This window comes from Zingiber officinale, chromosome 7B, assembly GCF_018446385.1.
Source record: "Zingiber officinale cultivar Zhangliang chromosome 7B, Zo_v1.1, whole genome shotgun sequence".
Classification (NCBI taxonomy): Eukaryota; Viridiplantae; Streptophyta; class Magnoliopsida; order Zingiberales; family Zingiberaceae; genus Zingiber; species Zingiber officinale.
The window spans coordinates 9,161,982-9,183,681 of record NC_055999.1 but is presented as its reverse complement, the minus strand read 5'-3'; the positions used below and the strand labels follow the sequence as shown (position 1 = coordinate 9,183,681).

At 37.8% G+C, this 21,700-nt stretch overlaps 2 protein-coding genes across 2 annotated transcripts; both read right to left on the bottom strand.

The window, feature by feature from the left end:
* Window positions 1–6,092: 6,092 nt before the first annotated feature.
* On the bottom strand, window positions 6,093–11,436 carry LOC122005266 (probable protein S-acyltransferase 16). The gene is made up of 7 exons (XM_042560244.1): window positions 10,908–11,436; window positions 7,394–7,486; window positions 7,221–7,322; window positions 7,061–7,138; window positions 6,890–6,988; window positions 6,731–6,826; window positions 6,093–6,631 (listed from the first exon to the last, which is right to left on the bottom strand). Exons 1-7 carry the CDS (start codon window positions 11,172–11,174, stop codon window positions 6,521–6,523), a joined length of 846 nt encoding a protein of 281 aa, XP_042416178.1. The 5' UTR covers window positions 11,175–11,436; the 3' UTR covers window positions 6,093–6,520.
* A 195-nt stretch (window positions 11,437–11,631) lies between these two features.
* On the bottom strand, window positions 11,632–20,882 carry LOC122005265 (amino acid transporter AVT1C-like). The gene is made up of 11 exons (XM_042560243.1): window positions 20,426–20,882; window positions 20,033–20,322; window positions 19,547–19,761; window positions 19,438–19,461; window positions 19,183–19,363; window positions 18,878–19,097; window positions 18,070–18,205; window positions 17,771–17,933; window positions 12,286–12,329; window positions 12,127–12,189; window positions 11,632–11,892 (listed from the first exon to the last, which is right to left on the bottom strand). Exons 1-11 carry the CDS (start codon window positions 20,602–20,604, stop codon window positions 11,803–11,805), a joined length of 1,605 nt encoding a protein of 534 aa, XP_042416177.1. The 5' UTR covers window positions 20,605–20,882; the 3' UTR covers window positions 11,632–11,802.
* Between the last annotated feature and the right edge of the window lie 818 nt (window positions 20,883–21,700).

Sequence of the window (21,700 nt, the reverse complement as noted above, 5' to 3'; positions counted from 1 at the left end):
CTCACCAACCTTCGATTTGAAGAAGACGAATCCATTGCACACCTTCACTCGAGGATTAAGGAGTTCATCACCGGACTTTCGAATCTCGGAGAAAAGGTAAGTAATCAAGATTCGCTAAGGTACACTCTAAATGTCTTTCCTAGAAATACGAAATGGGCATCATTAGTAAATGTCTACTATATCTCTAAGGACTTAGAATCTGTTACTTTGGAAGGGTTATTTTCAACATTTGAAGCTCATGAATCGAGATGTGCAGATTTAAAGAAGGAGCCAAAGCACAATATTGCCCTCAAGGAAAAGATGGATGAACAAGAGTCAGAATCTTCTTTCGACGACGAGGAAACGACGATGATGGTAAATCAATTTAAAAAGTTATTTAAATCTAGAAAAACTAACCATCTGCAGGGTAGAAAGAGAAGAAAAATTAGATGCTACTACTACAATGAAGAAGGGAACGTTAAAGACAACTGCCCTAAATTGTAGAATGAGGACAAAGGCAAGAACAAGAAGCCCGTCCAAACGAACAAACACAAAAACCTGAAGGCGATGTCGGACGAAACGTTGTCCAAATTAGAGATCGAGGCTTTCTTTGGACTTGCGTTAATGGCAAGTTATCAAGACGATGAAAATGAAGCAAGCTCGTCCGAAATGAGTATCGAGAGCATCAATGAAGGGGGAGCTACATTGGAAGAAAGCACCACTTTAGGGGGAGCTACGAATAACGGGATTGACAAGGTAAGTCAGGTACGATCTCTTCCTCCTAATAAGTCATTTAAGTTTATAAAATATTTAATAAAGAATTGTTGTAAGCTAAAAAAAGAAATTAAAGAGTTAAAATTAATTCTGACAAAATCTTGTCCATTAGAAAAATTTGATAAAATAAAATTGGAAAATGACAATTTACAAAATGAAATAAAGAACTTGAAAAGTCAAGCATGCTTGAATGTTATAACTCAAAATTATAATAGACTAAGCTAGCATCTTAGATTTCATAAGGGACAAATTAAAAAATTTTCAAAGAAATATGTTCCTAAAAAAATTCATAATTAATCCAGTTGGCTGGAATCTATATTGGATTTCAAAGTCTTGTCTAGCTTGAATTTTAATTAGACTTAGCGCTTTCAACGAGAAAATTAAATGTTTGAATTTCCTTAAGAGACTTTGTCTAGAAAGTGATTGTTGCTCCAATAACCAAGAAAATCTAGTGTCTCGCCACAGCCTCGAAGTCGATTAATGAAATAAAATATTTAATTGACTAACTGATAAAATATTTAATTATAATTAAATAATACTTTAAATAGTTACTTAATTTTTTTTAACTTAGAATTTTTTTTTAAAAAAAAAAGGGCTTAAAGTTTTTTTTACTTAACCAAAATTATATTTTACAAACTTAGGAAATTATTGGTGTTTTCTTTATGCTATTAAAATTATTTTCCAAAATTTTCAAAAACTTGATAAGTTTTTCAAAATGTTGAAAATCATTTTTTTTTAACTAAAAACTTTACTATTTTTTGAAAAAGTTACCCTTAGATTTTTTTTGGTAACTCATTTTTTATGTTATCAAAAGAGGAGAAAGCAAGATTATGTCTAGGGGGAGGTAGTTTTAACTTTCTTAATTTTTGCACGTTAATTACAAATTTATTACTTTTACCTTATGTTAGTTTACCCTAACTTAACTTGGATTTCTCACATCAAAAAGGAGGAGATTGTTAGCACCCTAAGGTTATTTTGATGTGATCAAATAAGTTAGGTTAGATCCTGTTGTGTTTAATCCTGTGTCTAAGTGTGCAGGGACTTATGAGCACAGGATGTTGAGCAAAAGACGCAACTAGTGAGAAGGACGACATGGGAGAGAGTCGACGGGCTCGATGCGCGTATGAGGGATGAGGTGTTGCGGAAGAGTACGCGGACGGACGAGAAGGAGGAACGTGGCATTTCCGAGGGACAAGAAGCCAGGAGCAGAAGCTTGCTCGAGAAGTCCGGAAGTTGGGTTTGGGTGAGCCCTATTCCGAATGGCCAAAATCACCCAAGCAAGTAGAAAAACTCAGACCAAAGAAAACGGAGATGAAGCCGGCGGCTCAGAGAGAAAGTCAACAAATTGACTTTCCTCCTTTGGGATGGTCAGAACCCAAGTTTTAGTCATTTTGACGTGATCTTTGATCGTTGCATCGGGGATAAGTTTTTATCCCACTCTAGACGCCTGGAACCCTTCCAGGTGGCCCGACCAAAGCTATAAATATAGCCTTGGTCCAAGAAGCTAAGAACAACAAGCATTCTTGCAACAACACTTGTACTTATCTCAGTTTTTGTTTAGCTTCCTATTTTCTATGCTTTCACTGCTGTAAAGAAGCTTCTCCATCTAAAGGAGAAACTAGTTCTACTCTATTCCTTGGATTAACAATCTCCCCGATTGTAACCAAGTAAAACCTCCGAGCCTCTGCTTTTCAGTTTATTTATTATTTAATGCAAGTATTTTTTTAATTAAGTTATTTGTCCGAGAAAGATATTTTTATTTTTATTTATGCAAGGGTTATTCACCCCCTCCCTCTTCTAGTCGATCGTCAAGGGTCCTAACAAAATTACCTTTTGCCAATCCGGTCCTCCAGACCGGCTGGACTTTTACTCAACTCCCGAGACTTTAGGTCTTTCCCGTTGGATGTCCGATCCCTAACCCATCCAGTTTTTCACCTGGTCTGCGACCACCAGCATTTTCACCTAGAGTCCCCGACTCTAGGGTTTCGCCCAAAGTGCTCAACTCGCCAAAACTTTCCACCCAAGGTTATCACTCCCTAGGGTTTTCACCTGTCTAACCGTACTAGGGCTTTTACCTAAGAACACTTAGGACTTTCCTGCAAGCTCATTCAAATTTGTTAGACAACAAGTAATATTAACTTTGAACCCTTTGTCATTATCAAAACATAGGTTCGATCGTATGATGCTTTCCGTACCAACAGAGAGGTCATTGGCAATACTCCGATCCGAGACTGGTGGCGATACTCTGGTTCGAGACCAATGGCAATAGTCCGGTCCAACACCGATGGCGATACTATGGTCTGAGACCAGTGGCGATAAGTCTGGTCCGAGACCAGTGGCGATAGTCCAATCCGAGACCAGTGGTGATAGTCCAGTCCGAGACCAGTGGCGATACTCTGGTCTGAGACTAGTGGAGATAGCTCGACCCCAAACGTGGGAGGTGGAGCCCTGATATCAGCGAATGCGAAGACCGTAGCAGTGTCTGATCGAGGAGTCATGCCAACCGGCTGAAGATCTATCTCGGTCCCTCAACTCCCGAATACCCGTGGAGTCGGGGAAAAAATATAATGGAAAAACTAACCTGTCGGCCAACTGAAGCCCTAAGTCAATCCCTCGACTCCCGAATACCCGTGGAGCGAGGGGAGAAGATAATATGTTCATCAGGATCTTCCGGGACTGTAATAACGACAGAGAACCTTCCGACGTCATCTATCTTCACGTTCTAGAACAGGTGGAGAAGGTTACCACAGATGGCGCCAAATTGATGCTGTCCGAAAACCGAGTCAGATGGACCGCCGGGTGAGGTGGATGGAATGTTTACTGAATCGCTATGGCCCGGAAGGGGGGATATGCTGAGATGGCTTCTATGTTGATAAAGTCGTCATAAGTCCTCTGGTCAACGCTACCTGCAGCCAACGACCGGGTCGCCCCGATCCCTGGTACCCTGATGCTTGAGGCAGATCCAACAAAGATGTAAGGAATAGACTAATAGTAGAATAATGAAATGAATGTAAAATGAGTACGGTAACATACCTTGGCCCAGGGGGGCGTCCTCTGGTGGATCGGTGAGTTGGTCGAGACACTGCTCGAGTTATCGTGAGCCGGAAGAGTAGATGACTCTGAGCAAGACGAAGAGCTGGATTGGACAACACATAGTCGAGCGCGACCTGAATCCGGAAGATGACATGTAGGCTGAAACCTAACAGCAACACATAGACGTGGATATGACATCGGCACGCAGGTCGGGATATGACTTTGGCATGCAGGTCAGAATAGGACATCGACGCGTAGGCTGGGATAGAACATTAGCGTGCAGGTTGGGATAAGACATCAACGCGTAGGTTGGGATATGAGATCGACATGCAGACCGGAATACAATAACGACACGAAGGCTGGAACACAATAGCAAGGTGCACTACGATTGTAGCTCGGGGGAAGTTGGATCGCATCAATAGCGCCTGACGACGCGGATCGGGGGCTGGATCTACGTCAGACCTAAGTACAAGGGCATTGGATGAGATCAGTACGCAGGCCGGGATAGGACATCAGTGCATAGGTTGGGATATGAGATCGACATGCAGACCAGAATACAATAACGACACGAAGGCTGGAACACAATAGCAAGGTGCACTACGATTGTAGCTCGGGGGAAGTTGGATCGCATCAATAGCGCCTGACGACGCGGATCGGGGGCTGGATCTACGTCAGACCTAAGTACAAGGGCATTGGATGATCGGAGATCGGATCTAGAGACGGGGCTACTGGCAGCGGTAGTTACACTATGAGGTTGGCCGAGCTTGTGGGTCGGCCGGTGGCTGCCGCTGGAGATGGCGGTTACGGCCTCCCGTTGGAGGCTATGTCGGCGCTTGGCTACTCGCTGGGACTGCCGACAAGAGGAGCTGCTAACGAGAGGAGAGGGAGAGGGAGAGGGAGAGGGAAGTGGTTGCTAGCATCGGTGGCGTCCAGAAGCGGCGATAGCAAAGGCATGCGTGAATGGAAGTGAGGGGCCGGCTGTGTTAAATTCCGGAGACACCACGCTTTACCCGGGCCAGCATTCACCGCTGATTTACCTCCTCCTAGGATCCCTGTGGGGCCAGGCCTAGGGGGCCGCTGGGCGGCGGGACCCGCCTTTTTTGCACAGTGAATGGAAGTGAGGGGGTGACCGCTCACAGGAGAGGGAGCAGCAACGTCGAAGGTGGAGTCAACAATGTCCGGGTGGAGAGGAGATACGACGATGTCAGCAGGAAGGAGAGGGTTGTTGGCATCGGCGACATCGGGAAGCATCATGCGTGTCGAGGAGGAAGAGGGTAATGCGGCGGCATTGGTAGCCCAAGCGGCGTCAACTCGAAGAAGGAAGGAAGCGGCAACGAGAGACAGTGTCAACGTTAATCCAGTGTTGTTGGCATAGAGAAAGAAGGAGACGACTCGGAGATGATCAACATTGGCGGGCGTCGCTCACTGATGGCGGAGAGAGACTAAGAAAAGGCTCTCTCTCCTGTTTGTGGCGGCGGCGGAGGAGCCCCACGAAGAAGGCCTCCCTCCGTGGAATATTGCCTCCCTAAACAATTATTGATCTAAAATATTTCTTCTTTTGCTTAATTCTTCCTGTGTTCCTGACACATATCCGCATCAGTATACAGTGTTAACAACTATGTTCCGAGGAAATGAAGAAAACACACAGAAGATAATTAAAAGAAAATAGAAATATCTATATGGATCAACAAAATAAACATAGTAACGGAAGAAAAGGTGGTCTAACTGCAGAAAAGTTTGACTTGTAATCACACTATCTACGCTTCAACTTCATTCTACGTTGGTACTTAGAAATTACTTTTTTGAAAAAGACAATCTGTGATTAAGAATATTTAAGAAAAAATACGATATCACAAACATAGATAAACTATTTCACATGCAATAAAGACTAGTGCTTTTTTTTTTTTGGACATATTTTAGTAATACATTGAATACAATGACAACTGCTAAAGCACAATCCAGAATATGTTAATTTTATGCACTTTGAAAGCACTAAATCTTATAACAGCCAGTAACACACAAAAGGCTTATGCTTCGGCAGTCGGCAGATAAGATACGACTGTAAGTCATTGATGGTCAATTAGGAGTGTAGTTCATCTAAAACCGTGTACTGAAAAGGTAAAAGCTCTTAGTGAACAAATAATTTTACATCCTTGATTTTTTTTTAAAAAAAAAAATCGAACTGCTTGATGGTAGCACGGATTAGAAAGCTGACTGCTATGTATATTTCGTGTAATGCACAATTGTATATTTCTGATGCAAAACAGCAACAGTAGACTTGGCCATGAGATGGATTGGAGATGAGATTTGAGAAAACAAGAAAACTTGAAACACTGAATAAGAAGTGTACACAAAAAATATCCAATATGTTCTACGTATTGTCAAAGATCTAGTGAAGCAAATAGCTACTACCAGTACCTCCTGCAGAGCCCATTGCCTTCTCAAAGGCTCTCCAAGCGCTAAATGAACTATCTGAAGCAGAGCTCAAAAATACTTCCACATTGAATTATACAGTTTATTACCCCCACTTCATACCATAAGATTACAAAATCCATGATATAGTTTTTTTTAAGCATGTGTGTAAAAGCCTACTGCATTTCCTATTCACATTCTTTCTCCATCAGGCAAGTTGAGCACTTTCAGGCTGTTAGCAGCAACATCAGAGGACTCCGTCTGGAAGTATAAATTTCACATGAGAGCTATAGTTCCCTTTTTGCATCTTTGCCATTATACATCAAACTGATGCCCTAAATATTGAAAAGTCAAATGCAGTTCGAAATCGAAGACCAGAGCCTATGTGCTTTGATACTGGACAAATCCAACAGAAGACGTTTGGTCCCAGAACCTGAAAGCAGTGAGCACAATCAATCAATGGTCAAGTAATCACTGTGGAACTTATGCAGTTACTCTATAATAACAACACACAGCTTATGATACTTCTTACCAAAACAAGGTTCTGAAATAAACCAATGTCGTAAGGATGTCGATAGATGTTCCCTACTTTTTCTGCAAGCAGCATAGCTCTGACTCCTTCATGGTACTACAAGAGAAACAAGTTCTTATTGGAACCATTTGGTGTTTCAAAGAATCAAATATTTCATACCTCAATTGTGGTCTTATTATGTAGGATAAGGTAGATATGCCAACCCAAAAGGATGCTTAATGCAACAGTTAAAGGACATAGCAGAGCCCCACACAGAATCTGGCAAGTTGATTAACAAATCAAGTGTCGTCTTTCTTGCGGATTAACATTAGATGATTGTAAACAACTCACATAAGACTTATTGAAGGATTCACCATTTTGCTGCTGATCCTTTTGAAGCTCATAGCAAGCACTTGCGATAAGAAGAACCTATATTAACATTGTAAACTTTTCTCGACAAATGATGTGGTTTATGTTCAGAAAATATAAAATAATTGATACAAAAGTATACCAGTGAGTGGATGCATGCAGACACACCATAGAGCATGAAAACAAAGAAGATTTTGTAGTTTTCATGCCCTACACAGTTATTTATCCAAACACAATGATGATCCTGAAAGCATCAAAGAGTAAGATCCAAACTAAAGAATTCTGAAATTAAGAGGGAGAAATTTGTCTACATACCATTCTTAGAACACATCGTTTACAAATACGACAATGATGTGCACGTGGAGGCTTATAGTGCAAACACTTCTGGCAGTATCTCAGATCGCCACCCTAAAAGATTACAATTACATAATTAGAGCAAATATGAAAAGGCAAATAGGTTCCCTTTACTTTCCTATTAATCTCTGTTGGGGATCATTTTTTTACCACTTTCAATTGAAACTATGGGGAAAAAGTCATTTCGTTCCAGTTAACCTAAAAAAAAGCATATAAGCAAGCCATAATTTGAAAATTACTAACAGGAAGTTAACTTCCAATGAACCAACAAACATGTATGAAATGCAATACTAACAAGGCCCAAGTGATAATCATGTAGCACCAAGCTACCTTAACCACTCAAAACTCACAAAGGGAATAAACTATCATAATATGAATGGTGAAGAATACATAGTGTCCTAACTGCATGAAAAAAATGCCTAACTTTCTCCAAATAAACTTTCTTAAAAACTGAAAATATTGGCAAACCCTTTTAAACTAACAACTAAAAAAATATTTGAAAATTAACACTAATTTAACCTGCTTCCGTTAGATAAGGTCGTTGAAAAAGTAGTTGGAAGGAAAGTAGTAATAAACAACAAAACTTCCTGCAAAAAAGGAGAAGATCCTGGAAAATAAAATTCCAAAAATATTCTAAGGTCTGCATGTTCATCTTGGGACAAAAATAGCTGTAGATTTCTTTAAGATGTCTCAGGAAATTGTTTGCTTTTATAAATTTCAAAATTCAAAACTTCACAAGTAATAAAAAGCATGCCATACAATGGCTTTAAATCAGTATTCTATGGTGGCAATTGCATAGAACCAATATGGTCTTTGTGTGTACAAATTTCAGATATTTGCATATCTGTTCCTTCAATGTGGCTGCTATGGAACACCATCCTATTACTGCAACTATGCAGTATATTAACAGATAATGAATACAAGTCCTATACGGAGGATCAAATGAGAGCTGATGGAGACATCACATTTGGCATGTAACAGTTCATTCCTCCCGGGGATAGCCTATGCCAACAGCTGATCTAATGTTTGTCAACCCACAATTCCAATATAGGTACTATAATCATAAATAGCTACTCCTTGTTTTCTATCCAGTTTAAGTCTCATCCAATACATTTTTCCACAAATCAATCATCAAGGAAATGAATATCTTGTACAAAAGCCATCACCTAGTTTTAGGAGTCGAAATTGAAATTGAAATTTATGTTATTAAATTGCTTTTGTTATAAGCAAATGGTCAACCAGATTACTCGACTTGAGATCAGTATTATTTAGTCTCCTAAGTCTTCTATGCATCTATAAACCATAGATATAGAGTTATACCACAATTTTTAGTAGCATTACACTTATTCATTCTTCTTAGTAATCAATAATATTGGCCTTTGTGAAAATATGATTCACTCTAATTGAATCTAAATGAGTCGAATTAGTTTTATCCATGCATCTTAGAATTATTCCACAATTTTTAGCAGTATTACATTTATTCATTCTTATTAGTATTCAATGATATTGGCCTTTGTGAAAATATAATTCATTCTAATTGAATCTTCTTTTAACAGGCAATTGTTAATGAATCAAACTAATTTGATATGAATTACTTGTAGTTTATTGTTTCAAATTTGCCAACAAATTACTAGTACAAGTTCTGATATAGTTATTTTCAAGAACTTGGTTCTTGATTATAAAACCACTCCACCAGTGTTTGAGAAAGCATCAAAACCATCCAATCTATTGCTTAGAGAAGGTATACTATATTTAGCAAGGAATTCTGATCAATTTCAGTCATCCAAATTAGATAATCTAGTGAATATATTAATAAGATGTCACTCTCACTGCACCATCCACCAATTAAACCACCTATAAGTTGACCCTATGATTTAGGGTTTAGGGTTTAACTCCCTTCACATAACTTGAGGACAGGCTATGAGAGGCGCTTAAGATGAGCGTAATCACCTTTTTTTTTTTTTTGCTACAAAGGGAATGCCATCAATTACCAGCATATATTGGTTGTTTGTTTATTCTCCATATCATGGTCTAAAATTAGTGCAATAGTGGTCCGCAAACCTATCGAAATAGGATAGTACTGAAATTTTGAGGTATATATTAACTCTAGCCTCTGTAAATGATATAGCAATTATTACTGAACTTGAATCCCACAACTATTCTTGGTTTAATCTGACTACTACTCAAACAACACTGCATCCTAACCAAAAGAGCAAAAATCTCTTTGCAAAACAGCATTAAAACATAAACAGAGAATTCAAAGTTGTGATTATGCCAAAGAGGGATAGAAGTTTGCCAACTAGCCAACTATGATATCCGCACTCAATATCCCTCTAAAACAAAAATTTGGTTCAGGAATCAACTTAAAATACTATGACATATGGCCTGAAAAACAAAAACAGAAACTACTGAAGAACTTGACTTTGTTGTGTTTATCATGTGTTATATTTGCAAAAATAATGAGGCATAAAAAAGGTATCTATATTTGTCTGAAGTGAATATTCTAAAAGAAAATTCAAGCAATAAACAGAAGGAGAATATGACCAATGGTTCAAAAAAAAAGGGGCAGCCTGGTGCACGAGGCCTTACCTTGCTTTTTGCAAAAGGTTGTTTTCAGGATTCAAACCCATGACATTTTGGTCACATGGCAACAACTTTACCGTTGCGCCAAGGCTCCCCTTCAATATGATCAATGGATCAAGAAGAAAGTAAAAGTTAATGAATCATCTACAAGGGTCCAAATTTGAAAGACAGATTGTCATTTTGATAAACATGCAAAATACACCAAGATATAGGTCAAATTTATGGCAATCTCTTTGCAGTCAAAACGTCATTCGCTGGCTCCTAATTAACAAAGGATGATGGCAGGATCCACTATTTTCAACAAGAAATATATCTGTACTCAGATTTTTAACATTGAAATTGTAATGTCTGAGGAGTTTTCATCAAGACCTACTTCCAGGCCTTCCGTTACCAAAAGAATATCCAATGATACCAAACTTGGATGCTCAGATATAGGCAGCACTCGTGCAAGATATCTGTTAGTTCTGAATTTTGATGTATGCGAGTGAATCAAATGTCTATAAAGAGAATCTACAGCTCCATTCAAAAAAATAACAAACTCCCAAGCCATTTTGAACAATTTTACACAGCCAGTAGACGAAAACCTTTTAGGATAATTAACAGAAAGCAATGCAGAGTAACAAATGCGTCTACGGATATCCTACTGTTGTCTAAACAAGAACAGTGAATTTCTACCAGGTATGCCAGTAGTAACTTTATCAAGAATCATTAGCTTCAGACGATTGTTTTTTTCAAGAAACAAAGAACGGATCTAAGATCCCTTCCAGCTACGATCGAATTAATAGAAAATCAGGAAAAGAACGACACTTTTGGCCGAAATAAAGGCAGATCCGCGACCCAACAGCGTGGTATACCAACAATACGTTAAGATACAGGAACAGGAGATATGTACCTTCCTCTTGATCTCGTGGACGGGACTCTCGTTGTCCTCAATGTCCGGGGCAAAGGAAGACGGAACGTGGCCTGGGTCCTTGAGGACGGCCATCCCGTAGGTGACCACGGCCATGAGGGTGAGCACCGTGAGCGCAGCGGCGTTGGCGAGCCCAGCCGCCGTGGACAAGCCCAGCCACCCGTCAATCACCACGAACACGGTGGTGTAGTAGATGTACACCACAGTCGACAGAACGAGCAGGATCGGCAGCGTCACGTAGCCCCTCATCCTTTTCCCTTCCCGCTAGGGTTTGTTCCGCCCTCGCCTTCGCCTCCAACGGTGCGCCTTATGTCTAGCGCTGACCAAGGTTATACGACAGGAGAGCAGGCCATCGGCTAAAACGGCGAAGTCGCCGGTGGCGGGACGACGACGGCGACGCCGTCGTTTCACGTCTGCGACGCGAAATAGACGGTAGACAATTTAGCAGTCGACACTGAGATTTCTCGACTTCTCTCGACCTTCTCCATTGTCTTGTATCTCTTTGTAATATTTACACCTTTACTAGAGTTTTTTTTTAATAGTAAAAGAAAATGTCAAATTCATACGATCTTGACAATTCATGATTCAACCCTTTTTAGAAGTGTTGAATTTTTATTTTATTTTATAATATTTCCAAATTCAACTTCAATATTTTAGCACACCATTTAACTCGTACATTTTAATTAATATTTTGTATATTGCTTTCAATATTTCGATATCTTAGAAGCAGAATTAGCAAAAAGGTACAAGCCATAGTGATTACAACAATTGAGTGCAAGAAACATCAAATAGGCGATGTGATGGTTAGATATGGAGTGCTCTCACGTGAAATCTTGGAGTCGAAACTCGACGCGAAAGCATGATTTAACAACTCTCTTCATTGAACAAGCATCTGCTTGATGGAGCTGTATGAGCCAATGAAAGAAGATGCCACGGCTACCATGATGATGAGAGTGCAAACTGAGACCTGAAATAATTTAATAGGCAAGAATGAAATTCCAGACAATAACAAGCTCAACCACTTGTAGGAGATTCAATGAATACAATAACAAGCTCTAATTGGTTAAAAGGATCAAATTATATGAGGAAAATAAAAATAAGATAAAACACTTGACGTGCAAGAAATTCTAAGAGTGTTGTTGAGTACTCGTAAGAAAAACACTTTCTGCTAAATTTTGAAGATTACAGATGCAGACATTACCTGTAGATAAGTTGCAGATTTACGCTTGATGCTGAGATAACATGCACAGGGAAGAATGAGAGCCTACATCATTAGTGGAGGTGCAATGAATGCCTCGAGTGAGATATATATTGTATTTAGATTGTCATTTCGAACAATATCAGTTCGATAGAAATTTACCAGAAGCATTGCAAAGACAGAACCAAGCAGTGCCATGACATATGCTGCAGTCAGGAAGGAAAATATTTATGACTTGAAAGTGCAAGAATTAGATATTAGAAGGTTCTCACAAAAGAACTTGAAATTCAAACTCGTATTTTAGAATTTTTTGCAGGATTGTAAATTGATGACTGAAATCCATGGCAGTTCAGAATTTCAGCAAAGCAATTGGAAGTTTATGTACAGTTGGAAATAGTGAAACTTTTATATATCTCAAATTAGCAGCTAGTCTTATGAAGCTTTAATTTCAGTATATACTGTTCATGTTGGATATTTTAAATAAATGAAAAAGGCCGGAAAGAAAAGTCACAACTTTTCTTTCTCTTGTTTTCTGAATTGTCTTACTTAGTGCAAAGTAAAAGTAATTAGCTTCATCTAATCCTAAAAGATATTTGGTCTTTGTGGTGCACAATTTATAGACCAAATAAAACATTAAGGATAGTGTTTGAAACACGATTTGGAGTTCAAGATTGGTCTTGTTTTTGAGCACTAGCCTCGTAATACACCAACAATCTTAAGGCTTTATGCTACCACCTAAAATGGCTAGTGCTGTGAAAGACCTAACATCTAGTATAGTAAAGCTTGACAGGTTTGATGGCGGCAACTTCATCCGTTGGAAGAAGAGGGTTCATTTTCACTTGGTGGCTCTAAAGGTGGTTTATGTGCTCAGCACCTTAAAGCCAACGCATGAAGGAGAAGAGGAGACATAGGGCGAGCTCCGTGCAAAATAAAAGTGGGAGACGGACGACAAAATCTGTAGAGGTCACATCCTCAATGCCATGGGGGACAACCTGTTTGACATCTACCATACGGTAGGAACCGCTAAGGAGCTGTGGGAAAAACTTGAGGCCAGGTACATAAGAGAAAACACCACAAGTAAGAAATTTCTTGTCTCGACATTTTTCAATTATAAAATAATGGACAATAGGCCCATCATGCAACAATTCACTGGATTAGAAAGAATATTAAACAATTTTTCTCAACCCAATTTGGTTATAGATGAGACAATAATTGCTAGTGCTTTGATTGATAAACTTCCCCCTCTTGAAAAGACTTAAAGAGAGATCTCAAACATACAAAAGAAGAGATCTCACTTAAAAACCTAGCCAATTCTCTTCGTATTAAAGAAGAATTGAGAAAGCAGGAAACTGCTCAAATAAAGGAGGATGACAAGGGCAAGGAGTCAACCACCAAAGTGAATGTCATAGAAGAAAGCCAAAATAGCAAATTCAAGAAGAAGGCTTTCTATGGCAACGATAATGGAAAAATCAAGAAAAAGAAAGGCAAGTGCTATCATTGCAAAGAGAGACACTACAAGTATGAGTTTCGTCTTCTCTAGAAGAATGGAAATGCTCTAAACTTCCACAACAAAGGCAATGATGAGAAGGCACTTGTAGTCATGATCACTGAAATCAACATGGTTGATGAAGAATTCACCTGATGGGTTGATTCGGGAGTCAGCCGACACATATGCAAGAATAAGAGCTTCTTCAAGTCCTTGAAGGAAATTGAAGATACAAACTCCGTTGTCTACATGGGAAACTCCTCAATAGTACACATCAAGGGCATAGGGGAGATGGGTCTAAAATTTACTTTGGGAAAAGTTGTAACTTTAACCGATGTGTTGTTTGTTCCATAAGTTGGGAAAAATCTTGTATTGGGTAGTCTTTTGAACAAGTTTGGGTTCAAACTAGTTTTTGAGGCTGATAAGTTTGTGCTTTCCAAGGGAGGGATGTTTACTAGGAAGGTTTATTTTTGTAATGATATGTTTAAGCTAAATGTTGTGCCTATCAATAAGAATGCATCATTTGTTTACTTAACCGAGTCTTCAACTATGACATTCTAGATTAGGCCATGTTCATTATAAAGAATCTATAACATGGTTAAATTAGATCTTTTCCTAAATGTGCACAAAATGATGATGGAAAATGCAACACTTGTATGATTAATAAAACAACCTGAAAGCATTTTCCATAAATTGAAAGGAAAACGAATAAGTTGAAATTAGTGCATAGTGATTTGCATGTAACTCCAAGTTTAGGAGGAAACAAATATTTTGTGACATTTATAGATGATTGTACAACATTTTGTTATGTTTATTTATTGCACTTTAAATATCAAGCTTTGCAAATGTTCAAGTCTTATAAACAAGAAGTTGACCTTGCAAGTGGCATCTCTATAAATAGTCTAAGGACTGATAGAGGTGGAGAATATTATGATAAAGATTTCTTTGAGTCAACCGGTATCAAACATGAGTTGATTGTACCTTATACACCATAACAAAATGGTACGGCTAAAAGGAAAAATAGGGTGTTAATGGAAATCGTTAATTCCATGATGACTAATGCAAGTCTTAGTCAAGGATTTTGGGTGAAGTTATACTTACAACTTATTATATACTCAATAGGGTACCAAATAAAAGAAGTTCAATAACCCATTATGAACTTTAGCACAAAAGGAAGCCTAACCTCAAACACTTAAGAGTGTGGGGTTGTAGAGCCATTGTGAGGCTTCTTGAATCCAAAAAGAGAAAATTGGGAGAAAGAGGTGTAAAGTGCATCTTTATAGGCTATGCACAAAATAGCAAAGCCTATAGGTTCATAGTAATTAAACACAATGATTCTATAGGAATCAACACGATCATTAAATCAAGAGATGCAATCTTTGATGAACAAAGATTCAGTTCCATTTGCAAGAACATAAACAATGACTTGAGAAATGATAATATTGTTAACTCAAATGACCAAAATGAGATCATTGAGATAAGAAGAAGCAAAAGGGCAAAGAAGGTCAAATCATTTGATTTAGATTTTGTTACTTATCTTGTTGAAGGTACAAGAAATGAACTAAGTAACAAAATAGCCTTCTGTTTTAATACAGAAGATAATCCTAGAACATATGATGAAGCTATGAAATCACAAGATGCATCATTTTGGAAAGAGACAATCAATGATGAAAAAGACTAAATATTGTCGAACAATACTTGGGTTCTAGTGAATTTGCCTCCCGGTTCCAAGCCAATGGCTTGTAAATGGATTTTCAAAAAGAAATTGAAAATCAACGGAACTATAAACAAATACAAAGTCAGATTGGTAGCCAAAGGCTATACCCAAAAACAAAGTCTTGATTATTTTGATACATACTCACTAGTTGCAAGGATAACTACCATAAGGGTACTACTTGCAATTGCATCAATCTAAAAATGGGTAATCCACCAAATGAATGTTAAAACTGCATTTTAAAATGATGAGTTAGATGAAGAGGTGTATATAAAACAACCCGAAGGGTTTGTGGCACCTGGACAAGAGGACAAACTGTGTAAACTTGTGAAGTCATTGTATGGACTTAAACAAGCTCCAAAACAATGGCATCAAAAATTTGATCAAGTAATACTTGCTAGTGGATCCAAAATTAATGAATCAGATAAATGTATATACAGCAAGTATTCAAATGGCAAAGGTGTTATAATATGTTTGTATGTGGATGACATGTTGATCTTTGGTTCAGACTTAGAACAAGTCTTAGAAACCAAAAAGTTGCTATCAATCAAGTTTAATATAAAAGATATGGGAGAAGCCGATGTCATCCTAGGCATAAAGATCAAAAGAGAAAAAGGATCAATCCTACTCTCGCAGTCTCATTATATTGAGAAGGTTCTCAAAAGGTTCAATCACTATGATTGTAAACCGACTTTAACTCGCTTGGACCATAAAATTGACCATGTCAAGAATGAGGGTTCAACAAAATCATAGTTGGAATATTCACAAGTGATAGGAAATTTGATGTATGCCATGACTTGTATACGTCCGGATATTCCTTATATAGTAGGGGTGTTAAATAGGTATACAATAACCCCAGCAAACAATATTGATTAGGTGTTACCAGAATTCTAAGATATCTCAAGAGCACAATAAATTATAGTCTGAGTTATAAGGGAGATCCTTCAGTATTTGAAGGATACTCAGATGTTAGTTGGATAACGAATAAAGATCATCACTCTTCAATAAGTGGTTGGATCTTTACTCTAGGTGGTGGAGTTGTTTCTTGTGTATCCAAGAAACAAATATGCATAACTGACTCCACCATGGCAGCTGAGTTTGTAGCTTTAGCTGCAGTTAGCAAGGAAGTTGAATGGCTAAGAAACTTGTTGTATGAGATACCAATGTGGTCAAAGCCTATATCTCCTATAACTATACATTGTGATAGCACGAGTATGATTGTCAAGGCTTATAGTGAGGTCTATAATGGTAAGTCAAAACATATTGAAGTGAGACATAGTATGGTTAAAGACTTGATAAAAAGTGGAGTTATAACCATAAATTATGTTAAATTCAAAGAAAACTTAGCTGATCCTTTAACAAAAGGATTAACTAGAGATATAATTGAAAGAACCTCCATTGAGATGGGGTTGAAATCCATGATATAAACCTTCAACAATGGAAACTTCAATCCAACACTATCACATTGCGTAGTCTTGGATTCAATGTAGTGAAAAGTACATTGGACAAAGGTTGAAACACTATATCAAAGATAAGTGTTTAAATTCCTGCTAGTAAAGTGAGGATGAACTTAATGATTCTTAACAAGTCTCAGGAAATGCCACAAATGGCAGGGGCATTTGAGAACTTGCCTATATGAATGTAGGATTTAATTATCCAAATGAAAGTTTTGGACTTAAACTTTGAATGTACTTTGACACATTCATGAAAGAATTGTAGCATTACACAAAGTGTATGATGTTTATAACAATTGGAAAGAAGTGAATCTGTGTGATGGTTCATGTAGTTTGTTACATAAACCTTTGGTTCAAAGCTTATCTACCAAAATGGTTTACAAACCTCTAAGAAACTATCACTAAGATAGTGGTTTAATCAAAAGATACTATTATTGATGCATAAATTATCAAGATGTGTTTTGTAATCCATGAATAAAGTATTTTTCAATTATTGAAAATGGTGGGGGATTGTTGGATATTTTAAATAAATGAAAAAGGCTTGAAAGAAAAATCACAACTTTTGGCCATTTTCAATGTGCTTGGTTGTCTATAAGAGGCTAAGTTGGATGGAAAAAAACACACACACACATTCTTGCTCTCCTTTCTTTTATTTTTTGAATTGTCTTACTCAGTGCAAAGTATATACAATTAGCTTCATTTAATCCAATAGGATATTTAGTCTTTGTGGTGCACAATTTATAGACCAAATAAAGCCTAAAGGATAGTGTTTGAAACACGATTTGGAGTTCAAGATTGGTCTTGTTTTTGAGACCTAGCCTGGTAATACACCAACAGTTCAAGGCTTATAAATAACTAGTCCGGGAAAAATTGAAATGCCCCCATCGAAATATGAGTAAAAGGATTTATTTTAAACTAGAGCGGCCAGACAGAAGTTGCATTATCTGTAATGTGGTCAAAACATTGAAATTAAGATTCTGAAGGATCCCTCACCGAAGTATGGAAATGTAAGTGCCACAACCAGCGTTGACAGAACAAGAACTGTTCTGATCAAGACCATAATAAAACATAAATTCCCAGATGAAGGCAACAACTCTTCTATGCTGAGTGCAATTGGCGTTATAGTCAAAGCATATTTTGTCAACGGACTTATAACCTGCATTTAACATACTTGAGAATTAGTTGACTCGAAGGTACTTGCTGAATCTGATTGATCTAACAGAGCCGTAAACATTGAAAGGGGTCTCCCTAGTTATTGCAGAGAGAGATTCAGCAGAAGGTTTTGCATATACCGTAGTCCATACTGCAATCTGAGAAGAAAGATATTGATGGGGCATATTCAGCGTAAACTGAGACTTGACAGAATCACCAAATATCAAAAACCCAGCCGTAGCTACTCCGAAATACAGAATTGTAGATAATATAAAGCTGAATAAACCAAATCTTTAGTTCAAGCATAAATATCAAAAAGATAATAGAGGAGAATCCTCTTTAATAATGTACCAGAATAAAAGAAGATAAAATGGCTAAGAAGGAAAAGCTTAATGCACAGGAAATGTGTAGTATAGGAGATTGTTTTGCAGTCAGAAAAACAAATCACAAGAAGGTGTTATAAGATCAACAAATCCATAGGAGCCAGGAAACCTTACTCCATCTTGAATCTATATGTTCTCGAGCTTATTCTCTGGTCAACTTTCATTAGTAGTTACTGAGCATGCCTCCATCCAAGAAATCGGTTCTAGTGATTCAGGTCCATATCCATACATATTATTCGATTCAAACATAGTTGACATAAATTAGAAGTATGTAGATGCATAGTAAAAATCATTATGCCGAAACTATTCTACCTTGGTTTTATAACAACAATCACATCTATCTTAGATTTATGTACTAGATCCTTTTAACAACGTTAAAGCGTTTTCTTGGTTCATTCTGTGAGCATTAACATTTAGCTAATTTAACTTGTCTACCTCTGAAATTTATCGTTCCAAATCCATACCATCTCAACATACTTTATAAACAACCATAGTCAGAAAAGCAAGTACAGAACTATACAATGAAAAATATGAGTACCGTATACAACTTCCATAGGCAACTAACCAGATTAGTAGGATGATTGGAAACCGAGATGGATTCTTCATGGAGGAATATATATTTGGAAAAACTGAATGTCCTGAATAGCAGAACCCATACAGCCCAATTGCAATTGGAAGATCGACGAGATTCAATGCAGTTCCACCCGAATGGAAACCCACTTTATCTACCACACCCAGCCAAAGTAAGCAGATTGCCACCAATATTGATAAAAACACCCCACCAGCTAACAAGAAAATACACACCTCATGCTAAAGCTCGATTGGAATATGATTTTTTAGAAAATTCAAAACTTTTTCAACAAGCATCACCTGAAATATATGATAGCAAACTGAGGTTTCTCAGCCAAACAGTAGGGAGAACCACGATGGCCGTTGCAACAGCAAAGGACTGTTGAGCACTTAAATCAAATCCCAAGAAATTTGTCCGGGCATTTGGGAAGATAGATTCCAAGTTGTCACCTACCATAGTTATGAACTCAACGCAACATCCCTGTGGCACAATGGAAGTCAGAGTAAAACTTCACAATAGACGAAAATATGGTCTTAGATTTTTCAAATACTTACATAGAGTTCTAGGTAAAGCACTACCTGCATCAAATTGTTTTAAAAGTTAGCCATGGATGAAGCACAAAAGGATTAATATATATCGCTAAATATCAGTAAGGAGACTCACTGATATAAATACACGTCCAGCCAATCCAAATGCAGCATGTCCGATATCAGGATAAGTCTTCAATCCGGGAGAGCTATCTAAACATCTCTTGAGCAAGATTCCAGTGTAAAATGAGATGGAACCCATTCCGAACAATGAAATCAAGCCTAGCCATCCTCCTTCTTTAACTGCATACGGAATTGAGAGGATTCCCACTCCACATAAAATATTCATTCCTAACAAAAGGAATTCCTTTTTGTAATTAGTTGTACTTATTCCACACGATCCTATCATTTTATATGATTAAAATGTGAAATAAGCTAAATGATGTCCTAAGAATAGCAACTTATTTTAGTTCGCCATAAGCCAAATAGACAAGCAGATTGATCCTCCAACTATTTGGGAGTTGCCACTTAATGCACTTAGTATGCACTGTTCCTAGCCTCATGTAATCTGTATTACCGTCACTAATCAATTTAACAAAATCGAAAAAGTATTTAATAGTACCATTGACGAATGCTTGAGCAGTAGAACATTGCCGCGTAGGGGGCAAGTCGTTGTAAGAAGAAAAGGTTTGAGAAATTTTTGGCGGAACAGTCTCCGCGAAGGCTAGATCAGCTCCAACACGGTTGCGCTCTGAAGCACAAGGTAACAGGGATTCTGTTGGAGAATTCAATTCCTCCCAGCCGAAAGAAAATGAACTCCTGATGAATGAATTGCTAACGCGGGCGAAACCAGAATCTTTCAAGAGCTCGACTTTTTGACTCAACTCGCTGCTAACAACATCAATCGACTGCCTGAAAATGCAATCAAGAACCATCATAACAGTGTACACTAACCGGGAGATACCGTTTGCTTAATCTTTAGGGTTAATGCCTGAAAGACGCATAGCAGCGGCACCTGAAACTTTGGGGCCAGGTTGTCTGATAAGGACCGGGATCTTCGCCATTGCAGTGGCCACGGGACGGGGACGAAGAAGACCAGAAATTCACAGCGCCGTCATTGGGGTGGCCGAGGTTGCCCTCGTCGTCGATCTCCAACTTGACTGCACTGGCAAGATCGTTCTCGTCTTTCTTCATCTCTTCCTCCTCTCTCTATAATCTCAAAAAAAATATCACCTATAAACTTAATATTTATCGTGGCACGAAGCAAATGAAGTTGAATTCCCGTCTTCTTCTCCATTTAAGTTTTGTCTGGGTCTGTTTGGAAGGAGGTTAGGGAAGGGTAAGTAAAAGGAAAGTCTTTGTTTTGTTTGGGAAGGAGGTGAGGAGAGGGAACGGGAACTTTTAAATTCCCGTCTTCTTCTCCAATTATGTTTTGCCTCTTTAGTCTGTTTGGAAGGCCTGCAGGGGAAGGAGGTGAGGGATGGAAAGAAAACATTTATCTTTTTTTCTCCCTCAAACCTATTTTCTAATTTGAAGGATAGGGAAGTTATTTTTCCTTTCTTATTCTTTCCCTTTTTATTAATTTTCACCATCAAACAAAACAACACTACAACAGGAGACTGAACCACGTGCGTGGGCGAGTGGCGTACAGGAAGCCGCCTCGTTTTGTTTTCCAGGATTTTATTTTTTATTTTTATTTTTATTTTTTTTTGGGAAAGAGGAGACCGCCTCTGTTGACCTACGATTGTAGAGTTAGACTCGACCCGGGCCGGATCCGAATTAGATCTGGTCCGGGCTCATAACCAGATCAACGGACTAGTTAAATTTCCATCCCAGATTGACCATCGGATCGGAAGGCCGCCGGTTCGTGGTTATTTTTTTAATTTGTGTTTTTATTTTTTTTAATTTTCATATATTTCTTAAAAATTAATTTATCGGTGAGATTCAAACTAGCATCTTCCACATTAATAATAGATGTATATTTATTAATTAATTAATTTATAATCATTTATTATATATTAATTAATTAATTAATAACTAATTAATATTTTTTACTATATAATTATTCTTAATAATTTAATCGGTCTCAAATAATTTCATAAATTTATAATTTTTTAAAAATAATATAATAATTTTGAATCATGATGAATCTTACACGAATTATGAATTGACAGTTCTAAACCGTGAATCATAATCGTCTTAAATGATTAAGATTAATGGTCGGTCCTCATAAATCGTTGAACGACAATTCTAAATCATTGAATCATCGATTCATAATCGGGATCAGATT

Bases quoted from the DNA above. Each gene is read 5' to 3' on its own strand.
- LOC122005265 (XM_042560243.1), bottom strand. From the start codon at position 20,604: ATGAAGAAAGACGAGAACGATCTTGCCAGTGCAGTCAAGTTGGAGATC. The intron at 17,934-18,069 runs GTATATGCAAAA...TGTTAAATGCAG, and splicing joins AGATTGCAGTATGGACTACG to GTTATAAGTCCGTTGACAAA. The intron at 12,190-12,285 runs GTAAATTTCTAT...CTAATGATGTAG, and splicing joins CTGTCTTTGCAATGCTTCTG to GCTCTCATTCTTCCCTGTGC.
- LOC122005266 (XM_042560244.1), bottom strand. From the start codon at position 11,174: ATGAGGGGCTACGTGACGCTGCCGATCCTGCTCGTTCTGTCGACTGTG. The intron at 6,989-7,060 runs GTGAGTTGTTTA...TCAACTTGCCAG, and splicing joins AATCCTTCAATAAGTCTTAT to ATTCTGTGTGGGGCTCTGCT. The intron at 6,632-6,730 runs GTAAGAAGTATC...CACTGCTTTCAG, and splicing joins TATTTCAGAACCTTGTTTTG to GTTCTGGGACCAAACGTCTT.